At 30.0% G+C, this 17,721-nt stretch overlaps 2 protein-coding genes across 2 annotated transcripts; one reads left to right on the top strand and one right to left on the bottom strand.

The window, feature by feature from the left end:
- Positions 1-762: 762 nt before the first annotated feature.
- LOC127129898 (transcription factor MYB10) lies at positions 763-3,508 on the bottom strand. Its single transcript, XM_051059024.1, has 3 exons — positions 3,239-3,508; positions 1,929-2,058; positions 763-1,696 (listed from the first exon to the last, which is right to left on the bottom strand). Exons 1-3 carry the CDS (start codon positions 3,375-3,377, stop codon positions 979-981), a joined length of 987 nt encoding a protein of 328 aa, XP_050914981.1. The 5' UTR covers positions 3,378-3,508; the 3' UTR covers positions 763-978.
- Positions 3,509-16,411: 12,903 nt separating this feature from the next.
- Positions 16,412-16,972, top strand: LOC127087652 (uncharacterized). Its single transcript, XM_051028579.1, has one exon. It carries the CDS (start codon positions 16,412-16,414, stop codon positions 16,970-16,972), a length of 561 nt encoding a protein of 186 aa, XP_050884536.1.
- The last annotated feature ends 749 nt before the right edge of the window (positions 16,973-17,721 follow it).

Genomic DNA, 17,721 nt, shown 5'->3' with positions numbered 1-17,721 from the left:
CTTTTATTTATTACATTTTTTAATCGGTGTGAAATGATCAGTTATGACAATTATTTTGAGACGGAGGGAGTAAAAATTATTAATACATTTATGTTTGAATATATTTAATTAAAATTAAATTAAATTATGTGTGAATATATTTAATTAAAATTAAATTAGTTAATACTTTAAAATAAAAAATTGATTTTATAATCAAAAGCCTAAAAAAATTCTAATCAAAAGTGAGTGATGCCCTTTTTATTTAACTAGTCAAAATAAAAATAAATAAAAAATATTAAATAAATCTTACTAAAAAAATTCCATGTAAAAGAAAAAAAGTGCAAAGGAAACAAAAGTTCAAACCATTGAAATAATAATATATAAGGAAAATCGATAATCAAGAAATCCAAATCTATTTCGATTACATAAATCTAAAATTAAAGAAAAGATGAAATACAACCAAACAAAATCATCATTTTAAACTCAAACCTGCTTAACAGATTTATCTCTCATCTTAGTTTTTTTTTTTTACTTTTCAACTATTTAACGACAAATTTAAATCCCTTAAAATTTCAGTGTTCTTTTTAAATCATGATTCTTGAAAATAAAAACAACGATTGACAATCCATTTTCAAAAGAGTTATAACTCTGTATGAAGTTATCCCAAATGCATGCAAAATGTCAAATTCTAACTTTTAATTAAAAATAATAATAAAGAAAAATTAATTATAATCAAAATTAATTAAATATATATAAAAAAACTTTCACTCATCAAAACAACAATTAAAAGGAAACCAATTAAAATTTTATTTATTGATCCATTTTCATATTTGTGCTTCAAGCTACATCCTATTCTAACATGATTTTCAGAAGTATACATATGAAATCCCTCATACATCAAAGAAACCTAATAACATTGTTTAATTTGCCAATGTAAATATACCTACTCTTGAATCTCATATAAACTTTTTTCCCCTCTTCAACCTATTGCTTTGTATATTAAACGTTAGGACTATTATTTTCAGAAAAAGTGGACCACAATTGAATATTACCAAAATCTAATTCAGAATCAGACATTATGATATCATTGAAATCAAATGCCTCATGAGGGTCAATTTCTTGCTCAACTTCATAATTCTTTGGTTGAACCTCTTCTTTGTTCTTTGACTCCTTTATTTCACCTACTACTCCAAACTCATTCTCAACAACATCTTGAATAACACTCTCTTCACCAACATTTGATTGATCATTTGATCCAATATTATCGATAAAATTCCAAAGATCATAATCTGATTCCCATGGTATTTCAATCAAACTGTCTAGATTTTCCATATCTTCTAATATTTTGTCAATATCATAAGACTCTAGAGAACTCAAATGTTGTTGTTCTATTTTGTTGTCAACAATTTCGGCTGAGTTCAAGATTTTGTTCGACTCTATTGAATATGACAACGAATTTGATGACCCTTTTGGATCCTCATTGACGATAACAAGTTCATTGTTGGAAACTTGTTTTTCGGAGTCTTTTATTGGTACCTCGTTCGATAAAATTGATTCTGACGAAGAGGGTGAGGTTATTGATGATTCTAATTTAGATTCATCTCCACTGGTTGAATCTGAATTTTTGATGACAAGTTTTTTCTTCAAATGTGTGTTCCACACATTCTTGATCTCATTATCAGTTCTACCAGGCATATATGATGCAATCTTTGACCACCTGAAACTATTTTTGTTAATATAAAATTGATTTTGAATAAGTTGATTTTGTTAAATCAATTTTAAATAAAAACATGTTAAATGTAAAACGATTTTTGATTCAACAAATTCATATAAAAGCCAAAACTCAATTATGAAATTCACCACACTCCAATTATTTATCTTAACAGATAAAATTCTGATCATTAAACTATAATTACATTACCAAAATTCTTATATATATTATGACTTACTTATTTCCAAAGGCTTCATGTAGTTTTATGATGGTTTCCTCTTCCTCTACAGTAAAATTGCCTCTCTTTAAATCGGGTCTAAGATAATTGATCCATCTTAAACGACAACTTTTTCCACATCGTTGGAGACCTAAGTATCAAGTAAAGTAAAAAAAATTATTAGAAAAAGCTAAATTAGATAACATTTAAACTAGTATTATAATAAGAGAGTAAAAAATTAATACATAATAATCATCACTTAATTTAAAACATTTGTTTTTGACAAATCACTAAATTTAAAACCTAAACGACATGATATGCAATTGCATGCTGTTTTACACACTATTCTTTTTATAATCCAAATAGATTCAAATCATTAACACTAAATATAATTCTTCTGAATAATTAATTAATAATATTTCACTAAAATAATTGATGCATAGGATGGTGATACTCATTTTTTTTATACCTTATAGAGATTAAATCAAGATACAATGTTTTTGATAATACTTGAGTGGATTAATTATTAGGAAAAATAGAACTTGAAATACATGTTGTTTCTTTTAAGGTAAAGTGTTAAGATTAAAGATTCTATACATGCATAATGACACATGATAAAGAGATATAGTCATATATTACCAATAAAATGGATACAATATTATACTTTTTATTGTGTATTTATGGTAATAATAATAGATAAATAGTTGGTAAATATTTAAAAAAAATGGACCATTCAAGTTGGATGGCCCTCACATATGGTAGGTAAGATATGCATTATCAAAAACATAAGTCATGTAAAAATTTATTTGATTTCTTCTAACTATGATTTGATATGTCAGTTATAGGTAGAAACATGGCCCACACTCACTATTTAGTTACGATGTTTAATACTAACTTAAGAGAAGCCATATGTTTATCAACTTAAATCAAACTATTTTGTTTGTTTTAATAAATGAACGCATCAGATGATAAATCGTGATTACGATATATAACGTGTTTTTAGTTATAATCGTGTTAGATTCAATCCAACGGTTTATATTAAATAAGATTAATGCATTTTCTTTTTTTCGCATTGTAATTAAATTCTTCAATTTAATAAAAAAATAAATTTCAAGTTTTAATTCTTTTTATTTAGTAAAAAGAAGAAAGATAGGTGTTAGATGAATGACATGAAATGCAAATGCATAAGTTGAAGGTTTCTTTTGAAGCAATAAAAAATGCTCTTAACAATGAATGAGATATCAAATACACAAAACATGATTAAAATATAACTTAATAAATAGTTTCTCCAAAATAAATTATTTGAGAGGGAGAGAGGGAGAGAGAGAAACCTGCTTGTTTAGGGAGAGATCTCCAATTTTCATGACCAAATTTCTGAACAAAAGCAATAAGTTTAAGATCTTCAGCAGGACTCCAAGGTCCTCTCTTAACTTGACTCTTATCACAGCATGGTGCTCTTCCTTTTCCCATGATGATGATGATGATTCTTCTTCTTTTATCAAATTCAAATGCTATCTAATTTCTCTCTCATACTATATACTATTTCATTATTTCATTTTATAATATGATTCACACAATTTCTCTCTCTCTGCTTATATATATATATACTAACTGGTGTTGAAAAGGATATAAACTTTACAATGAACCAACAAGAGTCATGCCACATGTTAGAATATTAGGGGTCATATATATGCAATATATAGAATGAAAATCCAATAATATCTTTTTTATTATTATAATTATTATAATATCTATCATGGTTATGTTGTAATAAACTAATTTTACGTATTTTTGTTTTTTAGTAATAAAATATGTATATAAAAAGTAAAACTTAGAAAATCTAAAAAATACTATGTATCTATTATAAAAAAAAAGTTTGTATCTAATACTATATATGTTAATAGTCTTATAATAATAAAGTTTCAAAAATACTACGTATCTGTTTATAATAAAATCTAAAATATACTATGTATTTATTTATAATAAAATTTGCATCTAAAAAGGGATTTAAATATTTTAAAAATGTAAAATATTAAAATAAAATAATTAAATTTGACTCTCACAAATTTTTAATTTATTAATTGCAAAAAATATTAGAACAACAGTGCAAAAATAAAACAAAATGGTTTGGTTTGTGAAAATAATTTACAATAAAAAAATGTAATTGTAATATTGATTTTATTATTGATCCCCTTAGTTTTAAAATTTTGATCAATTTTTCAGACTTTTTAACTCAAAAATAGGGATATCACATATTACAATTTATTAATTTAGAATTAGTGATTTGATTATTTTTTATGATTAATAAAATTATAAAGACTAATATTTTTAAAATTTAAACCTAATTTGTAAAAGTTTTTTTTATAAATAATTTTGAGTGTTGACTGAATTACATTAAAATACATATTTTATTATTTAAAACATGTCACATCACTAATTTTTAATATAAAAAATTGAGAGACAACAAAATTGGAAGATTTAAAAATAAGAGAATCAATTCTATGAATCAATAAAAGTAAAATAAAAAATAAAGATGTAAAGAAAATACCAATTAATCAAAATAATACTTGTATGAGTGGATAATACTTCTATCTATATTAGCACTTTTTGAACTTCTAGACTTTTTCTTTTTGGTTAGAATTCAACTCATCTAAAATATTATAATATAATAAGTCAATATTCAACTTAGTATTTATGAAAAAACACAAAATTTTCTTTTAATATATTCAAAATTAAATTATTAACTTAATAATCTTTTTTTTTGTTGGCTAAAATATTCGTATTATTCTAAACCAGCTTAATTTAATCAACACTTTCTTTTGTTGCAAAGAACTAATAATTTTAATTTAATCAATATTTAATATTTTAAAAGAAAATTGATATTTTATTATTATTATTATTATTATTATTATTATTATTATTATTATTAAGTATTAAATAATTCTTTTTTATTGAGGACTGATTCGATTATTTTATCTATTTTATATTTTTTTTCTTCCTTATAAGAAAAAGTCTTTTTAAAAAGTGTCTTGTATCAATGATTTTGATTTTTCAGTTGTCTTTCTTTTTGAATTATTACTTATTTTTATTTGTATATTTGTTTTGATAGTTTACTACTTAGTTTTGAGTCTTTTATTATTATTTTTTTATAAGAAAAAATTCATTCATCAAGAAGTACTAGGGTACTCTAACTCCATTGTACGAATTAAACACCACCTTAAAACAAAAACTAGAATCATCTAAAGCTAATCAAGTGAACATTTATACCATTCATAATAATCACAAAAAAAATATGATTCTCTACACAATTATCACAGGATCCCCAATTTCATTATTGAAAATGATATGATTCATTTACCACCAGATGCACCAACATACATCAAACTAAATAACACAGCTAGACTTTTGTGAACATCTTCCTTTCAACCTTACAAACCAAGTCAGCATATGATTACAACAACGATCTTCATTAATCCAAGAGACACCAATCCAATCCATAATTTTTTCCCACACCAACCTGATTCGAGGACAGGTAATAAAAACATGGTGAATATCTTCAGCAGTGTCAAAACAAAAAATACAAATCTTATCATGAGGATTGTTAATGACTCCTCTGATAACAAGGTTACTTCGAGTTGGAAGTCTATCGATGATCAATCTCCAACCAAAAATCTTCACTTTAGAAGGAATCCTCGTTTTCCACATTAACGCAAACGCTGACAAAGCTAAAGTATCCAGCTCCCTCACGCCCATAACTTGCAACAATTTATGATTTGACAGAAAAAAAATTGGAGGTACCATGAGGCCACAACACAATGTCAGTAACATCCTTTTTGGGGCAGACTTCACAAAGAAATTGTATCAACTCGTTATACTCCACCCTAAGTGTGTTGTCCTCCTCCAAATTGTTAAATCCTAACAACCACTTCCAAACATCCCCATCCACTAGTCTTCTAGCAATGTTCTCATACCTTTGGATATTAGTCTTCTAGCAATATTCTCATATCTTTGTTCCAAGACCCCAATCCATATTGCATCACTCTCCTTAATAAACCTCCATAACCACTTTGTTAACAATGCCCTACTGAATAACACACTGTCTTTGATACCAACCTCACCACTATCCTTAGGCTTGCAAACAGACTTCTAGCTCACCCAAGCCATACTTTTGTTCTCCAACAAACCAGACCACAAGAAATTCCTCTAAATTGAAATAATTTCATGTAGCACTTTGGCTGGGGCTTTGAAGAAAGAAAGATGATGGATAAACATATTCATTAATACATAGTTGATAAGTGTCACTCTGTCCCCTATGAACAACAATCTATCCTTCCATGGGGAAAGTCTTGCCTTGAAGAAAGAAATAAGTGATTTCCAAAAGGACACCCTCTATGGTTTCCTCCAATAATGAGACCAAGGAATTTGAATGGAAGAGAGTTTGTCTTACATGCCAACCCCATATACGTAGTTATTCTAAGTATTCATTTTCAGGCCAGATGCCATTTCAAACCCCCTTAGGATGGATTTTAGTGCCTAGAGATTAGACCATGACCCATCGCACACAAGGACCGTGTCATCAGCATTTTGCAATAAACTATACAACACTTCATCATTGCCTTTGAATCATTTCAACATATCCAAGCTAACAACCCTTCTGACCATTGCTGCAAGGTCTTCAACAACAATGGAAAACAAAAAAAGGAGACAAGGGGTCCTTGTCTTAGCCCCCTCAACACCTTAAAATCTCAAGTAAGACTCCCATTAACCATAAGTGACATAAAACTAGTAAAAACCCTTCCATACGAGGATAAAATATGGGAGAGCCACCAACTTTATGAAAATTGATATATCTTCTTTCTATTTATGAAATTTAATTTATATAAATGATTTATTTTATGTCATTGGTGTGATTTTCATGCCAATATACCTTCAAGCTTACAATTATATATATATATATATATATATATATATATATATATATATATATATATATATATATATATATATATATATATATATATATATATATATCAAATAACACCAATGTATCAAATTTAGTAATATGACACATCCGATAACTCTTTACGACATATTCGTTTTACAATATTCACCGTTGAATTGAATCTATTATCATATAGTTCATGTCTATACGATTTTATATTAATTTGAAATCATTTGACATGTCAACGAGATACATAAAAACTAACGTCTTACAAAACTTAATGAAAACCTTTAATTTTTATCATTCTCTTTAACATATCAAATGATTTTTGATTGATGTAAAATTTTATATGTGTTATCTATATAATAATAGTTTTCAACTCAACGGTGAATTTTGTTATACGGACTTAGGATAAAGAGTTATTGAATGTGTCATATATATATATATATATATATATATATATATATATATATATATATATATATATATATATATATATATATATATATATATATATATATATATATATATATATATATATTGGATAAACAATTACTCACATTGAAATTGTTAATAACTCTTAAATATGAGATATATTTATGTTTTTTAACTTGAATTTGAATTTGAATCCGATAATTTAATATATTTTTTTAATTGGTCAAATCTTAATAGATATAAATGTTTGGTCGTTATGAATACTTCCAATACAAATTCCTATCTGAAAAAAAAAACATGATCTATTATGAGAAATGACATTATATATTTTTTAAAGGATTAAGATTTCTATCATTTAAAATAAATAGTTTAATAAAATATTAAGATTTTATTTGAGAGTTTTAATGGAAGGGAAATGGAGGATTTTGAAAAAACATTTTTTAAAAATATATGAAGAAAATTTTAACATTTTTCAAAAGAATGATTTTGTATAATTTTTATAATTAACATATTTTTAATTTTTGAAATAATATAACAATGCATATTATATTTGAAAACTTTGGTTAAATCTTCCAAAATCCTTAAAACCTCTCCTTCAATACAATCTTTTAGTTTCTCCAAATTAAGAGACTTTTCTTTTTGAATAAAAATAAATCTCCTAAACGGGGATGGATGGTCTCCAGTGAAATTTTCATCCACTGGATGGAATGCAGTGGAAATCCCCACCTTCCAATCAGTGGCGGAACTGAAGGGGGACGTGGGAAGGCCACGACCACCCCTCAACTTTTTATTTTTTTTAATTCATATATATTAAATTACTAAAACATCCTTATTTTAAATTAAAATTAATTTTTATTTTTTCTTTTTCATTCAAAGTTAGGTTAAAATACAGATAAGGTAAAAAACTCCTACATTTTCTTTCTTTCTCATATGAGTTTGCTACCGGCACCGGAATCGGAACAAATTAAAGTGATCGACATCTAACAGGTAAAAAACTTTATTCATTCTTCTTTTATAAAAAGTAACAAATTAAAGTGATTGCTTGATTTGTCTTTTTGAGATTTTTAGGGTTCTTCTTTCTTGATGTGTTAAAATAATCTATATGAGGTTTATTAAGCCAATTCATAACACTGTAATTTACAAATATAGTTATACACTGTAATAAGGTTTATTTAATCATTGTTGCTGCTAATTTCTAATAGTGAAGTTACCGGTATTTGAAAACGGATTAAAGTTGATTAATTAAGTTTATTAATTTTTTTCTCTTTTAATTTTTATGTTCTCTAAATTGACTTTTGAATCTGATATGATATTATAGGAAGAGTAAAGATGAATAATAGGAAAATTGATTCTTTTTTCAAAAGGAAAGCATGTGAAATTGAAAGAGAAGAGAGAGATGAAGAAATTATAATCCCGACATCCGAATCTGAAACAGTTCTTGAGAATCCAACAATTGAAGAGCATCATGATTTTGAAAATTCTTTGGAACGCGATCCTGGAAAGCGTCCTTTGATTTGGCAATATCCACCAAATAAAGTGGATGCAATACGAAAAGCTTATCTAAAATGGGGTCCATATCAAATTCATTTAGAAAACTATCCTTTGTCCGGTAACGAGGATCATCCGAGAAGGTTTCAATATACTTGGTTTAGCATATTTCCATCATGGTTAGAATATTCACCATCTGAAGATGCCGCATATTGCTTACCATGTTACCTTTTTAGCAAAAAACTAAGTGGACATCCCAGATCACTTGTCTTTATTTCTATGGGCTTTAGAAATTGGAAGAAAGTTAGGAATAGAAAACATTATTCCTTTCTTAAACACATAGGAAAGGATCCTTGCTCACCACACAACAATGCAATGAAAGCTTGTCAAGACTTGTTAAATCAAGATGGTCATATTAGAAATGTTATTCAAGTGCAAAGTTTAAGTCAAAGAATGCATAATCGGTTACGACTCAAGACTTTAATTGACACTGTTCGTTGGTTAACACTACAAGCTTGTGCTTTTAGGGGTCACGACGAAAGTAGCAAATCAAGAAATCAAGGTAACTTTCTTGAGTTATTGAAACTTTTAGCATCCTACAATGATGAAGTTGCAAAAGTTGTGTTGGAAAATGCTCCACAAAATTGCAAGTATACTTCACATCAAATTCAAAAAGAGCTCTTGCAAATTCTTTCTAGTAGGGTGAAAAAGAGTATTCGTGAGAAAATTGGTGATTCCAAATTTTCTATCGTTGTTGATGAAGCTCGTGATGATTCAAAAAAGGAACAAATGGCTCTTGTATTAAGATTTGTTGATAAAGTTGGTTTAATACAAGAGAGATTTTTTGATGTGGCACGTGTTAAAGACACCACATCTTTAACTCTTAAGGAAGCAATATGTGATATACTTTCTCGACATAACCTTGATGTTTCTAACATTCGTGGCCAAGGGTATGATGGTGCTAGCAATATGAGAGGAGAATGGAATGGTTTACAAGCCCTCTTTATGAAGGATTGTCCTTATGCATACTATGTTCATTGTTTTGCTCATCGATTGCAATTTGCATTAGTTACATCATCAAGAGAAGTCAAACCTGTTCATAATTTTTTTGAGAAGCTGATCTTTGTTGTGAATGTTGTTTGTTCTTCTACAAAGCGTCATGATGAGTTACAAGCTGCCCAATTAGAAGAAATTGCTTATTTGTTAGAGATTGATGAGATTGTAACTGGTAAAGGTGCAAATTAAATTGGTACATTGAAACGAGCTAGAGATACTCGTTGGGGATCACATTACGATTCAATTTCTAGCTTGATAAACATGTATGAAGCAACTTGTTTAGTTTTAAAAAAAGTTGCAAAAGATAGAGGGGGTTATGCTACACGTGGGGATGCAGATAGTTGTTACAATTACTTGAAGGCATTTGATTTTATATTTATTTTACACGTGATGAAAGAAATAATGGGAATAACAGATATGCTTTGTCAAGCCTTACAAAAAAAATCAAGATGTAGTTAATGCTATGAACTTGGTTTGTTCAACAAAACATCTTATTCAAGGTTTGAGCGAAAATGGTTGGGATATATTGTTTACTAAAGTGGTATCTTTTTGCGAAAAGCATGGTATTGAGATTCCTGATCTTAATGATGTTCATTCAACAACAAGATTTGGACGCTCCCATCTTGAAGAGAATCAAGTCACAATTCAACATTACTTTAATGTTGAAATCTTTTTCACTACCATTGACAAACAGTTACAAGAGTTGAATAGCAGATTCAGTGAGCAGACAATGGATTTGTTAACTCATTCTTGTTCTTTATCTCCTAAGGATGGATATAAAGCTTTTAACATTGATACTATTTGTTCTTTAGTTGAAAAATATTATCCTATGGATTTTAGTGATCAAGAGAAGAATAATTTGCAATTTCAACTCCAACATTTTCTATTTGTTGCTCGTCAAGCATCAAACTTGAATAATTTATCAACTATTCAAGAACTATGTTCATGTTTGGTTGCATCTGGACAGACTGAAACTTACTTCTTGATTGATAGACTACTTCGTCTTATCATGACTCTTCCCGTTTCTACGGCCACAACTGAGAGGTCTTTTTCAGCAATGAAAATTATTAAGACTAAGTTGAGAAACAAGATGAATGATGGGTTTCTTGGAGAGAGCATGACAATATATATTGAAAGGGAGATTAGTGCAAGCATTAGTTCGGAGTCAATTATTGACGATTTCAAGTCACTCGGAACGCGTAAAGCATTACTTTAAGGTAGTTTTAAGTCATGTAATTTAAATTTTTAGTAATTAACTTTGTATTTATTTTAACTTTAATGTTTTATTTAAAATACTATTTACATTTTATTTATAATCTTTATTTTACGTTAGCGGTCATCCCAAATTTTTTTATCTGGCTCCGCCACTGCTTCCAATTATCTTTTCAATAAATTAACTGCATGCTTTTATAGTAAGGAAGGGTTGAGATTTCACGGGAGATAATTTATTCCCCTCCTAAACCTTCCCCAGATAAGTCTCTACATTCTTTTCATTTAATCCTTAATTTTTTGTTTTTGAATAAAAATAAATCTCCTAAATCTTTTCCAAATAAGTCTCTCTATTCTTTTCATTGAATCTTTCCCTTTTCTCAAACTTTCCTCTCCCCTCCAACTCCCAAACAAAGTTTAAAATATCATCTATTTCATAATAACTAAATTAAGACCCACGCGATGCACGATTATGAATTAATTTTTATTTGATTAATATTGAATTTAAGTTATATTCATTTTTCTCCGAAAAATATGATTAAAGAGTTATATTATAACATTGTATTATGAATTATAATATAGACACCAATATGAATTATAAAGAAAAAATATTTGTTTTGATAGTGATATCTAGAATTTAGTTTTTGTAAATTTTAATAACTCTAAAAGATATTACTTATGATCATTTTTTTATATTTTGATTCTTATGTCTCTTTGACACTCATATGTTAGAAACTAATAATGTTATTCTTTGTCTTTAGTTTATTTGTTCATCGTAATATGAAGAATATAATAGTGAAGTATATAAATATGATTAAAAATGTTGCATACTCTATTATATTTTAATATCAACAAATATTGGCAAGCCTTTAAAATTTATGTAATATCTAATTTGACACTAAAAATATTTGTTTCAACTTTTACCTTTGCTATGATTTCAAGAAAACAAAAATATTTAATAGTTTTTGGATTCACACATCTTTTTTATTTTTAAAATTTGAGCAAATATACTTAGTTGAAGTAATTGTTGGATTGTTAGATTATTTTATTTCAAAAGGGTGTGACATTATATTGAAAAAATATATCAAAGTTTGTTTTTATTCTCTTTTTTATAATTCAAAAGTTATTTTAAGAAAAATAATAATGTTATATAATATTTAAGTAAATACTATATATCAAAATTACAAAATAGTTGTTAGGTTAATATATTTTTTCTTTTAAGGTTCGAACTCATAACCTCAACAAAAGAATAATATGTACTTTGACATCTGAAAAATAAATGTGAGTTTTTGGATGTGCCACATAAGAATAATGATGATATGTCAAATATAAAGTATTTGATATATGATGTGTCGTGATATAATCCGTCGATTCAGATTTAATATATCATATAGATGCAGAACTTAATTCCGCCCGTACCAACAACCAATAACATCATTTATATTGGAATTCTAATTATTGACATTAATATTTTGTACAACTCAATAAAATTTTATGCGATATTATGCGATTTCGTTCAATTTTGTGCAACTCAATAAAATTGTGTGATTTTGTGCATCTCAATAAACTTCTGTGCGTTGTAAAATGTTCAATAAATAACATAATGATACTACACCTCTAATCACATACATATTTGCACGCCACCCTAGCATTGAGCACCTTGTTATAAATTAAAAATTGAGTATTCATGAAGTTCATTTATTATTAATCGGGACTAGTTACATATATTATATAACTTTTTTACACGACTTGCACCATAAGTTGTCATGTATATGTTATACTATATTGTTATTTGTGAAATAAACAACTATATTAACTAACTTCCAACTAACTCATAAAATAATTTCAAACTAATTAACTATTTTATTATTATCTTTACATGTCTTCAATTCATGCTTCAATATCCCCATACAAGTTAAAAGTTGGTATATATCTATCATTTTAATTTGAGAAATAAAGTGTGAAATGGTTGAGGAAGTAATGACTTGGAAAAGAAATCTCCCAACTGATATTTGAATGAGACATGCAATAATTTCATGAGTTCCACTGCTTGTTTTTCTCTCACAACATGACAATCAATTTTTAGATGTTTGGTTCTTTCGTGGAAAACTGGATTGACTACAATGTGCAACATATTTTGGTTGTCATAATACATACACGTGTCTTAATGCAATTGATTTACAGATCTTTAAGAATATATATAAGTAATTATAGGTCACATATGGCTACTACAAGTGCCTAATACGCTGCTTTAAATGATGATCTTGAGAGTGCAAGTTGTTTCTTTATTCTCCATATAGCTCACCATGTGATAACGTGAAACTATACCATTTATTTTACTCGATTAACATGCATTTTAGTATGATTTTGTGTATGTTTTATTGTATTATGCAGGTGTTGGTGCCCTATTTTAGGTATTTGTTGCTGCAAAACTCATATGTGAGAAAGAAGTAAGAAAAGAGAAGAAACAAAGAGAAAGGGGAAAAAAGAAGATAATGCTGAAAATACAAGTTCTAGGATTGTGGCGTTCGCCATGGGCTTGTGGCGTTCGACATGCCCCTTGCCACGTCACTTCAGAGTTTAAGTACCATGGCATTCTCCATGTCCCTGTGGCGTTCGCCATGGACACGCAGTGTTGTTTTTCAGCAACTGCAGAGAACATGGTCAAGGATGCTCACTATTTCCTCTCCACCACTCTCACACGAATTTAGGGAAGTTCAACCCTACTTCACCAATATAAAAAGGATGAATCAGAAGAAAAATGGATCCAAGTTTTTCATCGTGTAATTTGATTTTTAATTTTAAGCAGAAACACTCTAAATAGTGATAGTTCTTCCACACCGGGAGGCTATTGCACCTTTGTTTTTACTTTTACAAGTTGCTTGGATCAAGCGTGTCGACATCGTTGTAATTTTCCAGTTATTATTTATACTCGAAGAATCCTCCGAAGTTTAATCCAATTGCTATTATTCATCAGGTTTCTTTTAATTGCTTAATTCTTTACTTTCCGCTTTAATTTCCAATTTTGATTTTTGATTATGTTTATGTTTAAGAATTACATGTGTATGAATAAGTTTAAAACCATGTTCGGCTAAATCTTTCGACATCAGTATGTAGGGACTGTCGTTCCGACGGGATTCAATAATAAATAATGATAATTTTTATGAGTTATTTTTCTGGCTCTGGTTTCCAATTCCAATTTAAAAAGGTTTTTGCACGAGAGTGAAAAGTCAACAAGGTTATAAATCAATAGAGTGAGAGTTTGAGATTTTAACTAGATAATGGTTTCTAGGCATTAATCCTAAACACAACGAGAGCGCTTTAAGATTAATTAGGATTGATCAATTTCCAAAAATTACTTTTAATTCAGGTGGGTGAGCGAGAGTAAAACATTTTGGTTTAAGAGTATAGCCCGAGCCAAGATCGCGAGAGTGTAAGGCAAAGTCTTTTAAATTGATATTTTCTACTGAAAAGTGATTTGCCTTATTTTGAGGTTAATTGTTTACCGAATCCTCGAAGAATAATGTGATTTACATACCGATGCCTCTTTATTGAATATTTTAATTATATTATTATTTCTGGTTAAATTTTATTTTCCAGTCTCTCTTAATCAATCTAAGAAAAACCAAAGCAATCATTAGCCTTAGCTTTACATAGTAACTTTAGATAACGATACTTTGATTTTTGGTCCGTTTGGTTCAATATTTTTTAAAACTACACGATACGACTGTGCACTTGCAGTTAGCCACTTTGATATACATACTAAGTCGCGATCAAGTTTTTGGCGCTGTTGTCGGGGACCAATTAATTCAATATCGTAACTCCACTGTTGCACGGTATAGACTAAGGCAACTATTTGCCTTTTTATTTGTTTCAGTTGCATGCCAAACACTCGCTCACAAGAAGACGAGTTAGAACAACCGATAGACAAAGTCGAGCGTTATATTAGACTAAGACGCCCACTTAGACAATTCCGTTTAAAATACAACCTTCTTGATCCTGATATATCCAAACTAGATATGGCTGCCCCCGCTAACCGTCCTTTAAGGGACTATGCTGCCCCATCTCAGGATGAAGCACACTACAACATTGCTCCCCCTGCCATCGACCGAAACGATTTCGAGTTGAAACCTTCACTGTTACAAGTTGTACAACAAAATTAATTCTCTGGAAGTCCTACAGACGACACGAATCTCCATTTGTCAGTATTCATACAATATGCAGATGCGATAAAAGCTAATGGTGTTAATTCCGAAGCAATATGATTACATCTTTTTCCCTTTTCTTTAAGAGATAGAGCTAAAGTGTGACTCCAGTCCTTACCGTCCAATTCCATAACTACATGGGACGAATTAAAGTAGGTCTTCTTAGCCATATATTTCTCACCTAGTAAAATGACTATGCTAAGAAGCCAAATCAATTGGTTTAGGCAAAAAGACAACGAATCGCTTTTCAAAGCATGGGAGAGATATAAGGACATGCTAATGATTTTCCCACACCATATGCTTGAACCATGGCTTATTATCCGCACCTTCTATGATGGTATCTCCTATAGCACCAAATTAAACTTAGACGTTGCAGCTGGCGGTGCTATAATGGACAAACCATATGAAGAGGCTTATCAACTCATTGAAAATATGACACAAAATCACTACCAATGGGGAGGAGAGAGAACTTCCATAGAGAAACCTCAACCAAAATGAGGTATGTACGAAGTTAGTGGCATATATCACGTCAATGTTAAGGTAGACGCCCTGACTCAAAAGATTGAAAGTTTAACCATAACTCCCGCGGCCACCATGGCCGTCGTAGCCCCAAGTTATGTGGAGTACCTGAACACAATGTTTTCGAATGCCAACTACTAGTAGGCATCACACCAGACTACTTAAACTATGTTCAAGGAAACCCTTACTCAAATACTTACAACCCAGGTTGGAAAAACCATCCTAACTTCTCTTATAAGAATAACAACGCCTTGTATGCTCCAAATCAACCACCTTCTGGTTACTAGAAGCCAACTCAGAGCGCACCTCAAGCTGCCACTCAAATGCCTAGAAAATCTAATCTTGAGTTAATGATGGAAAACTTTGTTGCTTCTCAAACGCAACAAAATAAGGAGTTTATGAACCAGAACGTCCATACATCAGAACTAGTGAAACAATTAGCAACTAAAGTAGATGCTTTGGCCACTCATAACAAAATGTTGGAAACTCAAATTTCTCAAGTAGCCCAGCAACAAGCAACTACCGCAGCTCCAGCTGGAACTTTCCGTGGTCAACCTCAACCTAACCCGAAAGGTCAAGCTAATGCTATCATATTGCAGAGTGGGACGAAGTTAGACTGACCAGTTGATCCCAGAACACAAATTCCGCCGATGACTCAGAAAAATGGCCAACTAGATAAACTAGAGGAAAAAGATGAAACCAAAGAGGAAGTTGAGAAGGCGGAACCATATGTGCCTCCACCACCATACGAACCACCAACTCCTTACCCTCAAAGACTAGCTAAGTCCAAAATCGAAGGTCAACTCAGGAAGTTCGTCGAACTCTTGAAGCAGCTTAATATTACCATCCCTTTCACCGAAGCTATTACACAGATGCCCTCATATGCCAAGTTCCTCAAAGAAATCTTATCTAACAATAAGAAACTTGAGGATGATGAGACAATGACGCTTAACATAGAGTGTAGTGCTATCATTCAGAATAACATGCCACCTAAACTAAGAGATCCTGGCATTTTTTCCATACCCTGTGTGATAGGGAAGTTTGTAATAGACAAAGCCCTATGCGATTTAGGAGCTAGTGTGTGTTTGATGCCCCTTCCCATCTATGAAAGACTCAAATTGGGAGAGTTAAGACCAACGAGAGTGTCTCTCCAACTAGCAGATCATTCTATTAAGTATCCCATAGGAATGCTAGGGAACATTCCCGTCTGAGTCGGTCAGCTCTTCATCCCTACCGATTTCATAATAATGGACATCAAAGAATATTCTAACATCCCAATTATCTTAGGAAGACCCTTCCTAGCAACTGCTGATGCCATTATAGATGTGAAACGAGGAAAAATGACTTTCGAAGTGGGAGAGGAGAAGATTGAATTCATTTTATCGCAATTTCTGAAAGCACCTGCCATAGACGACACATGTTGTTTTATGGACATCATTGATGAGTGTATAAAATAAATAAAAATGGAACCATCAGAGAATACTGAAATCCTAAAAATCCCAGCACCACCCATTCTTGAGGATAACCAATACAAAGAACCATCCGTAGAGGACAATTTAATGGAATGTCTAGCATTGACTCCAAATCCTATGCCATGCCCGAAGAAACCATCTATAAAACTTAAAACACTACCGAAAAATATGAGATACGAATTCCTAGACACAAAGCTTGAGCAACCAGTAATAGTCAACACCGATTTAGGACAAACAGAAACTGAAAAACTATTACATATCCTAAGGAAATACCCTAATTCCTTAGGCTACAATATCTTAGATTTAAAAGGAATTAGTCCCTCTCTATGCATGCATCACATTATGTTAGAAGAAGACTTGAAAACCTCTAGAGAACACCAGAGGCGACTAAACTCGATTATGAGCGATGTTGTAAGAAAAGAAGTGTTAAAGTTATTAGAGGCAGGTATTATATATCCCATATCTAACAGTAAGTGGGTCAGCCCAGT

This window comes from Lathyrus oleraceus, chromosome 1 (genome assembly GCF_024323335.1).
Source record: "Lathyrus oleraceus cultivar Zhongwan6 chromosome 1, CAAS_Psat_ZW6_1.0, whole genome shotgun sequence".
NCBI classification, from domain to species: Eukaryota; Viridiplantae; Streptophyta; class Magnoliopsida; order Fabales; family Fabaceae; genus Lathyrus; species Lathyrus oleraceus.
This window is presented reverse-complemented; position numbering and strand designations above follow the sequence as displayed.